A 15413-nucleotide genomic window follows, 5' to 3' on the forward strand; every position below is an offset into this window, starting at 1 on the left:
TGAAAAAGTGGGTCTTCGCTTTCACAAGTGGTAGATCGTTAAAAAAGCTCGTCTAACTATAGAAGCCGGGAAGAGACTGTACAAAGAAGTCGTCGCCTTAAATGTCTGAACGGTATTCTACTACCACATTTTACGAAGCTCCCGTAGCCTGGATCCCACGCGAGCTTGCGGACATGAGAGCTGCGAAATGAGCAGACTGTACTCTTTACTCGACCTGCAGGTCGTCTTTACTGATCCTGTCTGTCCTCTTTCTCCACCTGCAGACTACGCCAAGGGCTCTCCTGCGCCTATAGAAGCCATCGTGTATAATTAGCGCGCACTAAAGTGCCATTTCTTCAACGACATATTCCTATAGACCTTTGCATCGGGCGAGGAGGATGTCAAAGCGGCTCTTTTCTGAGCTGTTACAAACCGGTTCCGCTGCCGCTTTCACCGTGCTGACGTCACGCGCATAGAGCAGCCCAAAGAGCAATATGGCGACGCCGAAGGAGCCCTTGTTGCAAAGGTCTATTGTCTCTTCAAGAAAATACGATGTGTTGAAACCTAAAAAAAGCGACGCCAAGTAATCAAGAGCCGATTTCGCAAAGTGCGCGACTTTGTACTCTGCCTAATTAAACGCCCCGAGCGTACGATTCTTGCCGTGTGAGCAGAAACGTTTTCTTTCCTTCGCCATGTCGCTACTCCGGTTATGACGAAACAGAGCAGAACAAAGGGACAGGCTGCACTGTTCCGTCACAAACGGACAAACAACTTGCCCAAGCTGCTGTCCTCGCAACTTGAGATTCGTGCTTAACGCGTTTTTTTATGCCTGATTCCATGCAGCTTCATGACGCCATCCGTAAGGTGCCCCCAAGGGACACTGATGAGGAACTCTTTGGGTGGTGTCTCAAGTGCATCGTTCAAGCTTGGTGGAAGCATGGTGCTTTGACCAGCACCTCATGCTCTTGCGCGTCCCTGGCGCAGCAGTAGAATATGCGAGCTGCAGTTTCCGGTTTAACCACAAATAGAAGTGATAATCCACAGTAAAAAAAAAAGAAAACAAAAATAGCCATAGATGATTTTTTGTTGTCACAACAAAATTTTTGCGTGGTTTTTGGCAGTGAACTCGTTACAAAAATAGAAGCTACAACAAAATAGTTTCAACAAAAAAGCACTACAGAACTACAGACTACAGAAAAGTACGACAGAAAACCGACAGGAAAGTAGTGCAGAATTACAGAATATTTTGCCGTATTTTTTACATATTTCTGTAGTTTTTTTTTTTTTTCAACTGGGTCGTTATTTTAAATATGGCTTTAACCGGAAAAGGTCAGTATTCTTTTTGCATGCCAGAGCTTGCTGGCAATTGAGTCGAAATGACGAACGTTCACAACCAAAGTGCGAAAGAGCGGAGCGCAGTGAAACAACGGAAGGGAGCAAGTAGTGAAGGGCCCGTACTCTAAAAGGAGTCAATGCTCATTTCGCATTAAGTTTGTCCTTTCGTATTGGTTGTATTTTTGGGTGACGGAGCCGTGGCTTTCAGAGGTCCGCGTCTGAAGCGACTGGCTTTTTGGCGACCGGATCTCTGCGTTGGCTTCACGGCGCTGACCATGGTTAAGTCGATGTCTCAAGCCAGTGGCCATCGTCGGCGGTGTATCCGCGGTCCTATCTCACAATTTTTGTTATTGGCCGTTCGTTGCTTTAGTCTGATGCTATCGAATTTTGCCACCTCCGCCATCAAAATACGTGCCATATGTATTAACTGGCTATTTTTTCATTTAGTTCCAATCTGAATCTTAGTTCTTACGGAGCGCATGCTTCGTTAAGGGTTCGCTCCGTGAGTGCAGTACATGCGTCGCAAGCAAGAAGCACATTCGAATCTACCACAAGGTAGTTATTTTTACATGGAGGTGACTAGACCAAAGGCTTTCTCGCACTCGTATAAGCCAGGCAAGTGCACGTGTGTGTTTACTGGCTGTACCTTTTTGTTTGGTTATTTTCAAAAGTTTAGTTTATTTCTTTTTGCGCAACCAACATTTTAAAAATAATCGATAAGTTACGTAAGTCTTGCGGCTGATCCTTCAATTATTTATTTTTTCCTTGCAAAGATACCATTGTCTTTATACCTTTTATACGACAATTTTTGCGTCCATTACTGGCGCAAGGACTGCTTGGCAAAAAAAAAAAAAAAAAAAAGTCACGATAAACTATGCATCTCTTTTGACTACGAAGAGGTGAGCATATATCACAAATACAAATTAATAATGAAACGGCAATTCTTTCATGGAAGATAATCGTCGTAAAAGAAGAAATACGAACTTCGACTCAAAAATAAGAGCTAAGAAAGTGCGCAGTATCTTCAAAGTGCAACCCTTAAAACAGGATAGTAAAACACAGTGAATTCGTAATTCACAGGGAAGCGTAAAATGTCACCTTTAACTCAATGATTACTTATACAAGGGGTCGAAAAGAAAGCAATTGCATAGTGCTCCACATCAACGTGCATTTATATTTACTTTTTCATTTTTTTATTCACAAAAGCAAAACGCACAAGCTTGACTTACCGATAGCCTGTTTGGCTAATGAAGGGCCCATATACAAAATAATCACAAGAGAAGTGGCAAGTATTTTAACAGTACATACAAAATGACGCAGAGAACATGGCATGACAATGCAGATATGCAAAATGAGTAAAATAAATAAAATAAATATGGCAAAGAACAAGAACACCAAATTGAGGTTATAAATGCGGAAATACAAATGCAAAACATATTCACTCCCATACTTAAGGACGCTCGAGAAGAGTATGTTTTAATAAAGTCTAATAATTGTGTTTTGATTTTCGTTCATTAAGAATGTCATCCCATATTGGAGCACCATTGTATTGCAATGGTCTTTGACCATAAGTTTTGTGGCTTGGTGGAGCGATAATTGTACTATTAGTCGCGGCTCTTGTTTGTCTCAGCGGTGATGTAAACAGTGACATGCGCAAGAGATTATTGTTTCTAATTGAATCAATTACTTACGCTTACATTAATTTGTATGCAACTCATGCGGGTAATATTCTCAGCTGCTGGGAGAGTGGCCGGCCAACGGAATTTACCTTTGAAAAAGTTATTATACGATCAGCACGCTTTTGCAAGTGAATAACTGGTTCCAGGTATCTTTCATAGGTACTGACCCACGCCTCTAAGTAGTAACTCAAGTGACTGTGCACAAGTAAAAAAAAATAAATAAAAATAAATAAATAAATAAATATATTATATATATTTCATGACCCAACTTTATAGTTATAACAATAAAATATAATTGTTATATTTATATTACATATAACTATATCATTAACATAATATAATTATGGAATAATATAGGCAAAATTGGGTCAGCGCACAGTGCAAAATATAATATATGCAATATTGGATCATGACAACACTCTCTAGCCCTTAGTACAGTATGACAGCCGAATGTTAATTCAGAGCAAACATGTCTTGAAATGATCTAAAATTGCTGAATGCTTCGCGGCGAAAATTGTGTGGCAATAGCTTTTCAGCACTTTCGTCAAACGGTGCAGCGCGCCGATTGCATCATGACAAAACACATACGGCCCCTGAAGAGAGGCAGCGAGGGATAAAGGTGGAGACGCTGGCTTGCGGTAAGGTGACCCTGACCTGCTATTCCACCCTGGGGAAAGTGGAAAAGAAGTAAAAAGAAGGAATGCAAACGCAAAATGATCACATCATAGTACAGTGAATTGCTTATGGGGTGATCCGGCTAATAGAAGAGTCCACGGATGCACTTACTGGTATTCGTTTCGTGTAGCGCCGACGCATAGCACACGCAGCCCATTCCTTGCACACATACCTTGCAAAGGTGCAGAGGAAAGCTCTACCCACTCATGCCTCAGCACGAACGCGTATTCACATGCGTGATTCGCATTGTAGGCCACGCATGCGCGCATATTACAGGCAAGGGTCATAAACGGGTGTCCATAGGCTCGTCTCATCTAAGAACTTGAGAAGAAACTTGGCCGCGCATTAGCCTTCAGCGAGTTTCACCCTGGTGCCCAGAGTATTTTCTTTGGGGGAAGAGAGAGCGACAGTCAATCTGAGAGTAGCTCCCAGAGCCCTTATCGCGTCAATGCAGTGAGGGCCTTCGCAAATAATATCAACGATTATCTCTGGAATCTTGCAGTGCAAGCAGTTAGGGCTAGCTCCAATTCCGGTATTGTGAAAGTAGCTTTCGATGTACGCGACGCCAAATTGTAGCCGATGGAAAAGAATGCTTTGAGAAGCGTAAAATTAGATGATATATAGGTGAAGTCGTGAACCAGCATAAAGTTTAGAGATGCGTCCTGCTCATCGTTCTAGGAAAACTAAGAGGCAGTCTGCATTGAATGAGCCAGCACGTGTGCAAAGTCTCTTGCTGGGAATGTGACTTGGACGGAAGCCCGATCAGCATGAGTCAGCTTAGCATACCCCAATGCTGTAATGACTGGGAACCCACTGAAGCCTGGTGCGCCCGCGATGAAAAGCCTCTAAAAACACAAATTGCCCGACTAGCTGCTCGCATGTGCCTTCACATATATATATATATATATATATATATATATATATATATATATATATATATATATATATATATATATATATATATATATATATATATGGGTCACGAAGAGTCGGACACGACTGAACGACTGAACTGAACTGATATATATATATATATATATATATATATATATATATATATATATATATATATATATATATATATATATATATATGAAGGAAAGAAGCCAACAGTCGGCGAGGCCAAGGAAAGCGTTGGGGATGGTACTTTTATGTCTTTTTTTGTTTAAATGTTTACTTGGATAACATTTAAACAAAAAAAGACATAAAAGTACCATCCCCAACGCTTTCCTTGGCCTCGCCGACTGTTGGCTTCTTTCCTTCATTTATTATAACGACCACCCTCATTTCCATTGATTGATCTGCCTATATATATATATATATATATATATATATATATATATATATATATATATATATATATATATATATATATATATATATATATATATATATATATATTTTTTTTTGTCAACTGCAAGACAGGTCTTGAGTCGCAGAATATAGTTATTTGGTTTGCGGTATACTGACCAATTTTGCGGATGGCCTGTCGTATGCTTGCCAATAAGGATGCCGTGGATGATGTATTGTGCATGAGGATAAAGGGGCAGCTGAAGGCGCTGCCGTGAGTTAGAACCGCTACTGCAGACGAGGTGTTTGCCACTGATCCGTCGACAAAAACATGACCTGAGTCATTACGCGTAAATGAGGTGCAAGATAGCCCTCCTCAGTTCAACTGGTGCGATGTGTGACTTCTTTGGTGCTCCAGAATAGCTACAGGCACTTTGGGCTTAGGAGTTACCCAGAATGCCACCCTCACAATGTGGTGCAGCATGCAGTTTTGTTGGGTCCAAGTTGCGCTGCGACCTGATGGCTATGAATTAGGCTACATCAGGGCACTCGGCTCTAATGCTGACCATGGAATGTTAGTGATGCTTGGGCGCATGTCGCAAACACACACTCAGTGACACTTCCTGAAAAAAAAATTCAGGGGAGCACTTAAGTCACCTTACGTGCAGCAAAGCGAAAGCATTTTGGCCGCCCCGCTGCGATCCTTGGGACGCCCCTGATTCTTCTTCTTCTTCTTCGAGAGAAAGTAGATAGGGAGAGAGCCCTTTTCTCGCTCTACAAAGAGTCTCTGCCTCACTCTATTTTCTCTCTGGAGAGGGACAGGGGAGAGAAAGAAAAAGAAAGAGGAAGAGGAGGAGAGAGAAGGAGATATTCTCTTTCTCTTTCCCATCGCTATCATTGCCTATCACTAACTATAACTATCGGTAACTTATAAACTAGAACCCCACCAATAACCCGCGGAATGTGGCGGACACATCTCGCGTACAGTTTGTGCGCACACTATCTACGGACGTCACGCATGAGCTGTTGAAGGTTTGTGCCTTAAAACATGCGGAATGGCAAGCGCAGGGCCTCAGAAAATGCGCTCCTTGTCGAAGGCCTGCAGGGTAATCCGGTGTAAGAATATTTTTTGGTGTTGACACTCACTGTTCGTCGGCGAAGAATGCGCCCAGGTTATGCTCGTGCTCTCTACACATGCGCTGCACGACGCGGAGCGTGGACGCTATCGACCAATGTCGATTTAAAAAGAGAGACAGGCCTAGATGGGTGCACGTACCTGCAGCACGCCCCAGTAGCTGACAACCTTAGCGAGGCGCTCGGTGACTTCCGATGAAGAGGTGCCCAAAAGCATGGTCATCTGCTGCTTCCGGTAGATGGCGTGGAAGAAAGCGTTGATGGCGGCCCCAGCGTCACACTGCACGGAAGAAGCGAGCAGCAGATGAATGACTGGCGATTTGTTAGATGCGAATCGCATGGTAAACTTCATTAGTTCTTATTCGATAGGATGCCTGATGACGATAGGGAAGCCTACATAATGATATCTCAATACGGATGCTTCTTTAGGGATAATTTATTTATTTCTTTTCAATACATCAAAGGGATCAGGAGCGAGGGGTTTTACATGAGGGTTGTACTTGACAGGATTAACAGAAAAAATGGCCAGTGGTGCTTTTGAAGTGGCTTGGATTAGAATTAAGGACGATGACAGCAGGAAGATCGTTACAGTCGATGGCTGTCCTTTCATAAAAGCAGTTGAGATGCGTTGTTTTTGGGTATGGGGCGGATGAATGGCCAAGGTGCAGATGATGAGACTGAATATCTGGTGCTAGATGATAAGGCATGGTAAAATTTATGAAACAAGATATCTTGCGGCGCTCTTGTAAACTTGGGAGTCCGACTTCAACACTAAGATTATTGACGACAGTATCGCGAGTGTAGTCAAAGAAGGTATATCTAACTGCACGGTTTTAGAGTTATTCATTTGCAAATATCAGACTTTGAGGATGCGGATACCATAGCGCAGAAGCACTCCCGTTTGGATACTACAAGAGATAAACTGACTGTTTTATAGAAGAAGGTAGGTGCTGAAATAGGTTAAGTTGAAGGAAGCCAAGGCTGCGGTTAGCACCGTTAGTAATGGATGCAATGTGAGGAAACTATATAAAATTGCTGAGAATTATAACACATAAGTATTTCAAAGAGGATATCGAGGATATAGTAGTTCCATTTAGTAAGTAGTTGCGCGATTACTAATGCTGGCGTCTTTGAAAAATAATTAGAGCTGCTTTGTTAGAATTGAGAGTCATTAGTCGATTTCGACACGAATCCTTGACTTTTGCCTGAAGAGCCAAATTATCAGTAGGCATATGGGACGGTAAATAAGCAATCGTAGGCAATAAGGCGGACGCTGGAAGAGATGCAGGTCGATAGGTGATTAATGTATAGCACGGTACCTTGGGTGTACACAGGCAACAGAGGCAAAGCTAGAAGATTAATCGTTAACAAGAGCAAACTGGAAGCGGTAAGAAAATCTTTGATCAGATTAAGTACAGATGTGCCTAAGCTTATTGTTAAAAGTTTTAGTAATAGCCGCTTGTGAGAAACCTTATAAAATGCTTTTCTGAAATCTAAGAGTATATCAATTGGAATATTTAGGTCTAAGTTGGAGCTGATGTCGTTAAGAAACAACGCAAGCTGGATGTCACATTAAACACCTTTCTGAAAACAGTGCTGATAAGGGTGGAAAAATTTGATCGATGTTAAGAAGTTAACGGGAAGAGAGTATATAACGTTGCAAGGCTTTTGAACGCACGATTTTGTAGGTAGGCTTCGATAGGGAGGTCACTGCAGTTACGATCGTTCAGTAGACACGCCGACTACATATTGTTACATTTATGCCGTCGCAGAAGGAAGAGGAGGAAGATCACCAACAGAGACAGAAGACGAAGTGATAGCAACGGTTGGTGCTAGGAGAAGGTTGGCGCTGCTGTGTTGAAAGTGCTGTTTATCTACGGGAATGTATCTGCGCGCTCCCTGACCCACCACAGTGGGCAGAAGTTCTGGATGACCTGGTAAAATTGAAGAAATTTTAACCTCACACGCGTCAGCTCAAGGGCAGCTGAAGTGTTTTATTAAGTGTGACCATTTGTTGTTCATATATACTTCGGAAGTAAAGAAAAAAAAAAGCTGCTGTGTTTCTGTGTGTTGTCTGTTGTGTGTTGTGTCATCAGCTGCTGTACTTCTCGGACTAACCCTGCCACGTATCATCTTGGTGGAAGGGCTGGGTGCAGGTGTACAGGTGTAAAACGTACGTAAACATGCACAGAAATTCTGGACGAGCGCATGTTTTTTGAACGAGTTTTTAGTTATGAACGAATTTTTTTCTACGTCTCTCATACCCTGTGCCGCGTTGGGACGTTAAGCCCTCCAAATCAACAATTCTTTTCGCATAGCGAAAGTTTCCCCGACAACAATATATCCTCAGAACATCTCTCGGGAGCCCTTGACTATCTTTCGCAGTTTATTGTCAAAAACACGCCCCATTTCCTCTATGGCAGCCCTAATCACTCGGAAGACCACAGGAGGAAGTTTATAATGAAGGTTTTGTTACGCATCAAAAAATCAGACCACACTCTTTAGATTTTGATAACAGTACTGCGCAATATTTACCTGTTGTTTCACAATTTCACAATTAGTACACACATACACACACAATTAGCACCTACAATTAGTACGAAGAATGCACTCCGTTGTTTTATACGGCGTGCTTCATTACTCTGTAAGAGCGCGGGGAAAACTTTAAAGGCAAGGTTTTGTTTTCCATAGTTGCCTGACAATTAGACCTGTCCCAGAGCGATGGACTCGTGTCGCCTAGGTTGACGATTCGCAAGTTCATATTCGCGGTTCACGCAGTTTATTTTGGATTATAAGATCCCATGCCTTTGTTTTAATCTCGAATAAAGACTCCGAAATCATCTGTTACAGCAAGAAAACAAAACGAACAGAACGGATTCTTAGAAAGCTTCAGTCCATCTCGTCTTGCGCGCGGTCGAAGGTTTGGAAGAGAGGGTGGGGCTTTACACCACAGCCGAAAGTGCGGACCCATGCCGATGGATCGCTTCAAAACCGCTGATGACCATTTGGAAGTTGGAGACCAATTAAGGCGCGCAAGCGTGTAAGGGTTGCGGCCATGGAAATGAGTGGGGCTACGGAAAAGTGTGCAGTGCATGGTCGCGAGGGCGTGGAGGTGCTGCGCAATCTCGGGCACAGCCCGCAGCGAAGCCATTTGCATAACTCGAGCGCATTATACAGCATGCGCGGCCCGCGAATGTGTATACACGACCACTCTCGGCATACGCTGCAATGGCCGCCACTTCCGCTCGTGGTGCACTCCCCTCTCCGCCGGCACATGCTAAAGTTCCGCGGGTCGACACTGTTACGACTCCAGGTCTCGCTAGGCATGGGCCCGGGAGCAGGATACAAATGCGTTCCCTTTTGCAAGCGCGACGAGGAATAGTAGCCAGTGAAAAGGTTTTCGTCAAAATCTGAATTTGCAAGTCACGCACTCCACTCTCCCCCCCCCCCCCCCACACACACACACACACCCGCAACTTGAAAACTTGAAACAAGCCGCCACACTTAAGCACCACTCTAAAATGTAAACGCTTAAGCGCAAGCACACACAACTAAGGACATCCTAAGAAGAGAAATCCGCGAAAAGTCTTTGCAAAAAAAAAAAAAAAAAACACAAAAACAAAACAACAACGAAATACAAGTATGAAGCAAACACCAGCGCTCTCTTCCAAAAGAGCATCCAAAAGCGGCGGCAACAGGAAGAAGAGGTATGCAAGCAATCGCTTGACGATGGATGCTGCATGGTGGAAGCTTAGTTCCGGGTGCTTCATGTTCGTGTAACGATTGCGCCGTCTTAATTATATGTTTGAGGCGCGATCCCAAAAGCACGCGTGCCTCTACTTCGTTAAGGTATTATCCCATTGCAAAGCGACACGGCCCAATTTTGAAATTCCAATGTCCGGAGCACAGCTCGGCAGTGTGAAATCCCAACGTCCCATGTCGGAAATTAACTTGTGATATGTCGGCACAAGCAGAGCAGAGTGTACGCGTGCGCCCGAATTGTGTGTATGTGCGGGAGTTGCGTGCGTGTAAGAGGACGTGCGTGTGCGTGCGTGTGCGTGTGTTCATACGTACGTGCATGTTGCGAATGCCTGCATCGGGAGATGGGCATACAATTTCGCGGTTAATCGCGATTGTGAAGTGTCCGGTATTCAGTATACATATCCTCACTACCGTAAATTTAAGCACAGGACAAACAAGGCGTACATGTTCAAAAGTTAAAAATGCGGCCTTTGCGGCCTACATCGTTACAATATAAACTACCAACCATGTTTCAGTTATATTTAAATGCATTACACGAATTGCCTAATGCTATTCTATGTAACTGGTTCGGGCGGACTATTTATGTATACCGGAAGCGGACAATGCAGCATTTATTTTTTTAGTCAGAACCAAACTCTGTAATTTATACATCAAGTGCAAACTATGTATTGAGTGTTAGTGCATTTGCTGCAGTTATTTACTTACTTTGTCGTCACTAAGATTTACTCAGGAAACTTCATATGCACGGCTGCAATCACACAGCCTGCGGCCTCAATGCGAAAGCAAATGACAATATTCGCAGATATTTTGAATATGCATCATCTTTTAATGCGCTATAGGATTACTGGCTGCGGTGAGTGTTTTCAGCTATGTGTCCGTGGTCCTAATGCGTTGAAAAAGGGTAAAAAGAATCTTGTGAAAAAAAAGAATCTTCAAGTGAAACTAGAGGTGAACCTAGTTTGAGTGTTTTAATGAGTGATAGAAAGACGATAATTCGTCTTTCTATCACTCATTATCACTTTCTATCAGATCCCATTCACATGTGACGTGAATGGGATCTAAAAGGTACAGGACGGGCGTTTACACGGTAATACAAAGTAATGCAATGGTAATATAAGCGCGGCCAACCCAGACACCTGGGATGCCCCGAAGGACAAATGGCGGGAAATTCTCATAGACGCAGGCAGAGAGAGGCGCAGGCGAAACACTGAACGATGTATACTTCACCGTACGAAAATCATTAAGCAGCCAGGCAGCTCAGCTCCGCAATAAGCGAGTACCTGGACACACTTCGTATCCGACACCATCGCATCCTAGAAAAGGGCTCCCAGGCGTCTCGCGTAGCAGCCGAAGCGAAAATGCCTTGTCAGGACTCAGCCGATCTGATGCATGCTAGGCAACTTCAACGCCGCGGCGAGGGCACAGCCCGTATTACAAACATAACATTGCCGAACGGCGATGTTACTGACCAGCCGTGCGATTTTGAGGGGGGTTTCCGCAATTATTTTGCTGAAATTTTTACATCGCAGGATACGCGCGAACTGGCCGACTTTGAGGACACTGTGGCCGCGTTCTGTGGCTCTCTCCCCCATCCGCCTGATGAGATAGCCTCTTCGCTATGCGCGCGAGCAACAAAGGAGGAAGTTTATGGTGTGTTAAAGGCCATGCACAGGGTTTCTGCGCCTGGACCAGAAGGGCTAGTAGCCGGATTTTATTACAACTTTTTTGATGTCCTTGGCGACTTCATCATGCAAATGGTGAATGCCTTCCTTGAAGAAGGAGTCAAACCGCACTCGTTTAGGGAGGGCAGGATAGTCCTGGTCACCAAACAGGGAATGGTGCCGTCGTGCCCCGAGGCTTGGCGGCCAATAACCCTCCTAAACACAGACTACAAGTTAGTCGCTTCGCTCTTCGTCGACTGCTTGAAGCATTTGTTGCCGGACCTCGTTAGCCCCTTCCAGTCATGCGCGGTACCAGGACGCTCTATCTTCGTATTGCTGACGCTCACGCGCGATGTTTTCGCGTATGCACGGGCCAAGGGGTTTAACGGTGTGTTCGTGCCACTCGATCAAGCAAAGGCCTTCGACAGAGTGGAGCATCGTTATCTGGAGTCAGTGCTACAGTGTTTGGACTTGCCTTCAGGCTTTATTAGCCGAGTGGCGTCTTCATATGAAGACATGAGCGCCAATATCATTATAAACTGTTCAGCTTCCGCCTCATTTCCAGTGACACGCGGAGTACGCCAGGGGTGCCCGTTGTCTCCAGCACTTTTCGTGCTAGCCTTAGAGCCCCTGCTCCACAGAGTTTCAAGTACCTCAAATATTCGTGGGTTTCCCATCACCGTGAAGGAATCGATTGTCGTTTAGGCGTATGCCGACGACATATCGTTGTTCCTTTCCGAATACGACAACATGAACAGCTTTATGCAGATTTTTCAGAATTATGCCCGTCTTAGCGGAGCACAGCTAAACGCGGACAAGAGCAAAGCTCTTCGGTCCGGTCTGTATAACGATCCGCTCCCCATACGCATCTTTTTTGTACAGGGTGTTAAAGTTCTAGGTATCCTCTTTGGATACCTAGGGGGAAGTGTCCACACGAGTGTGGGACGAGGCCATCTCTGGGACAACCAGCGCATTGAGCACCGTCGCACAGTTTGACCTCTCCGTGGAGGCCAAAGTGAACTTGGTCAAGACTCGTGCGTGCGGCTTCGCCTATTACGCTGGCCGAACCACAGTCATGCCCCGCCGAGTAGCAGGCCGCTTAGCAACCATCATCGGCGCTTATATTTGGGTTGGTGGCACCGCGCTCGTCGCGCGCCACATATGTCACTTGCCGGCCTTGCGAGGGGGACTGGGGCTGCCGTGTGTTGCGACAGTAGCACGCACCCTAAGTGCCAAACTTGTGGCAACACTCGTGCATCATGAATCCTACCTAGGGCGCTCATTACTATTGTATTTTTTGAGCACTGCTCGTCGCGTGTTTGCCCCAGGCCGCCACTCAGGCCCGAAAGCAGAGAGGCCCCTGGCCGTTTACAGAGCCGCTACGGGCTTGAAATCGTTGCTAGATACAGAGTTCCCTGATGCTCCACTTTGCGAGACCCCCGCCTCTTGGATCAGCGAGCTGGTCGCCTGCGCGCAACTCAGCCCAGATGACCAGCAGCGCACGAGGGCGAGGAGGTGGAGGGAACTGGAGTTATGCAGAGTACCCCTGAGTGGCGAAGGCGCTGGGGCGTCCTCCCTACAAGAGAGCGACTGGAGTCATGGGGACTCGTGCCCAATAACCAGTGCGCCAACTGTGGGGCTACAGAGACTGTGCGCCATGTGTTCTTTGAATGTGTGGTAGCGCGAACAATGTGGCGCTTGGTGTACAGATCACTGTGCGTTCGCGCCGGACCTGGAGTTCGGGAACCGCGAAGCCTCTTTGGACCGATTGGTTTTCATGCGTGCAATGTTTGTTTTGCGGAAACGGCGCTGCCTCGCCGAAGCACGAAGACAGCCCATGAGAGCAATGTACCCGGCGCTGCAGAACCTACGCCTCCAGCTTTGGACTTACTTGTTCAGCCAGTTAGAAGCAGATGGAGAGGCACGGTTTCTGCAGCGCTGGCGCACAAGGTATTTCGTTGTAAGAGAGGGCAGGCTGTGGATGCCAATGGTTCGATATCAGGCACCCTACCCTGCCGCCTTAACTCATTCACCCTTAGGCCATTGTGAGGAATGTAACCTGTGTTCTGTCCAATACATGCCCTACTATAGGGCAGTGAGATGGCTCGTGAGGATTTTGTTTCCTGTGGCAAATTGTATGCTGCATTTTTTGTTGTATCCTGGTTTGATGCAAGTAGCATAGATGCGCAGGAGAAACCTGCTGCTGGTTTAGAGTGTAAATACAGGGAATTTGCGCCATATGTATGTTTCATGTGAATGGAAGTCAATAAACTTCTCTTTGTAGGTAATACAAAGTGATATGTTAATGAGTTACTGATAAGAATGTGATGGAGGAATTGTGTGTTGTCTTATCAGTGACACATGCTTAAAGAAATGGAGACACGGTCCTAGCGAAATTTGTCAATGCTATGGCGCGTCGTAAAGGAGTATGGACACCTAATTTTTGGTTGGTGTTTTATTCTTTGCAACGATGCGTAAGAGATTGCTGTACATGTATCTCCACGTGATATTTGCCTACGACCTCTAAACAGCATATGACTGAAGTTCTTTTCTCGCTTGTTTTGGTTTCGGTTTCAACAGCTAAACGATGCTTGTGACGTCAAAGTCAAGGCCAGGTCACATGAGCGATGGAAAACCAGCCATATAATCGTTCCTCTGTCGTTTGATTTACTTCGACACTGAATCCAACCGACCTCAAGTACAGGAATCGCAACAAGCGGTGATTAGCGATTATATCTCTTACCTCACGTGACTTAGACTTAACTTTGACGTCACAGCCAACGCTCGGCTTCTGAAATCGAAACCGACACATGTGAAAAAAAAAAGAAAATTATATTTATAAATTATTCAGCAGTTGAAGGCAAAAACCTCATATTCATCTATATACAGGAATGTCTCAAGCAGAATTAAAAAGCAGGAAAATGCAACCAAAATTTGGTCTCTATACTGATTTAACATGGAAACATCCAAATCTGGTCCAAGCATCTCGAAATTTGACTTTCACTTGTTGGCAGAAATGTGATTTGGAAGTACCTCAGATATTATGCTCGAGCCACAACCCGAAATAAAAAAAATCTGCCTCGACGAAATAAAAAGGAATTAAATTGCTCAGCAACCGTCACATGAAGTGACTGTCCTCGTCAGGTACGTTGGTAGCAGCGGCAGCAGTAGCAACGGCGGCAGGATTAGCGGCGGAACTTTCCATGGCGTGTTTACAGTGGTTTGAAAAAAGCCACCCGTGTTTGGTGCGATCAACTGCTTGCTTGCGCATCAAAACTCTCTTCTGTAGAGCATAATCCCCGCTTTAAAGTTTGGCGCGTATATTGCGAATTAAAAGAGACAGCTCTGTCCCCAACTGCGTTTTGCAGCTGACGAGTGAACGAGGCGCGTAGTAGGCCACAGGAACCCACTCCATATGCTACCAGTTAGGCATTCATGTTTTATAATCTTCGCAGACCGTCCCAGCATGGTCGCGCTATTGAAATCGCCGCTCCATCGCAGGGACCGTCACTCGGCTCTCCTTCGGTCACCTGTTCCTGACAGCGAGCGGGGATGCGTCGAGACAGCCTAGCGAAAAAATGGCCCGTCTCAAGAACCGGCGCTGCCGAACACCGGGGAATTTCCTTAACGCCAAAATAGATAAAGATAAAGGAATAGAAAAAAATAAACAATGGGGATTTTCAGGGAGGGGCGGGTATTTTTAGTACAGGTAAAGTAAATGGAAAGTCCATTTGGTGACGGTATTATGCTGATTATTATTGCTATCAAGCAGCATTCTGCATGCGGCAGATTAAAACGTGATGGTGGGATAGCTGTTTACGTTCGTAATTCCTATGGTGTATCCACACTGAATTCCTCGTTCAAACACGACAGAAATGTGGCTATACGCATAAGCAGC

General features: G+C 45.0%; 1 protein-coding gene across 2 annotated transcripts in view; it reads right to left on the reverse strand.

The window, feature by feature from the left end:
* GABA-B-R3 (gamma-aminobutyric acid type B receptor subunit 3) overlaps nucleotides 1-15413 on the reverse strand; it is a 232677-nt gene that overhangs the window by 79834 nt on the left and 137430 nt on the right. For both annotated transcript variants that reach the window (XM_084602143.1, XM_084602142.1), the window contains exon 2: nucleotides 6235-6372. In XM_084602143.1, the coding sequence (XP_084458269.1) occupies nucleotides 6235-6372 (138 nt within the window). The remainder of the gene's footprint in view (nucleotides 1-6234; nucleotides 6373-15413) is intronic.

The sequence above is a fragment of the Amblyomma maculatum genome, chromosome 4 (assembly GCF_055883805.1).
Source record: "Amblyomma maculatum isolate TAMU_Amacu chromosome 4, ASM5588380v1, whole genome shotgun sequence".
Classification (NCBI taxonomy): domain Eukaryota; kingdom Metazoa; phylum Arthropoda; class Arachnida; order Ixodida; family Ixodidae; genus Amblyomma; species Amblyomma maculatum.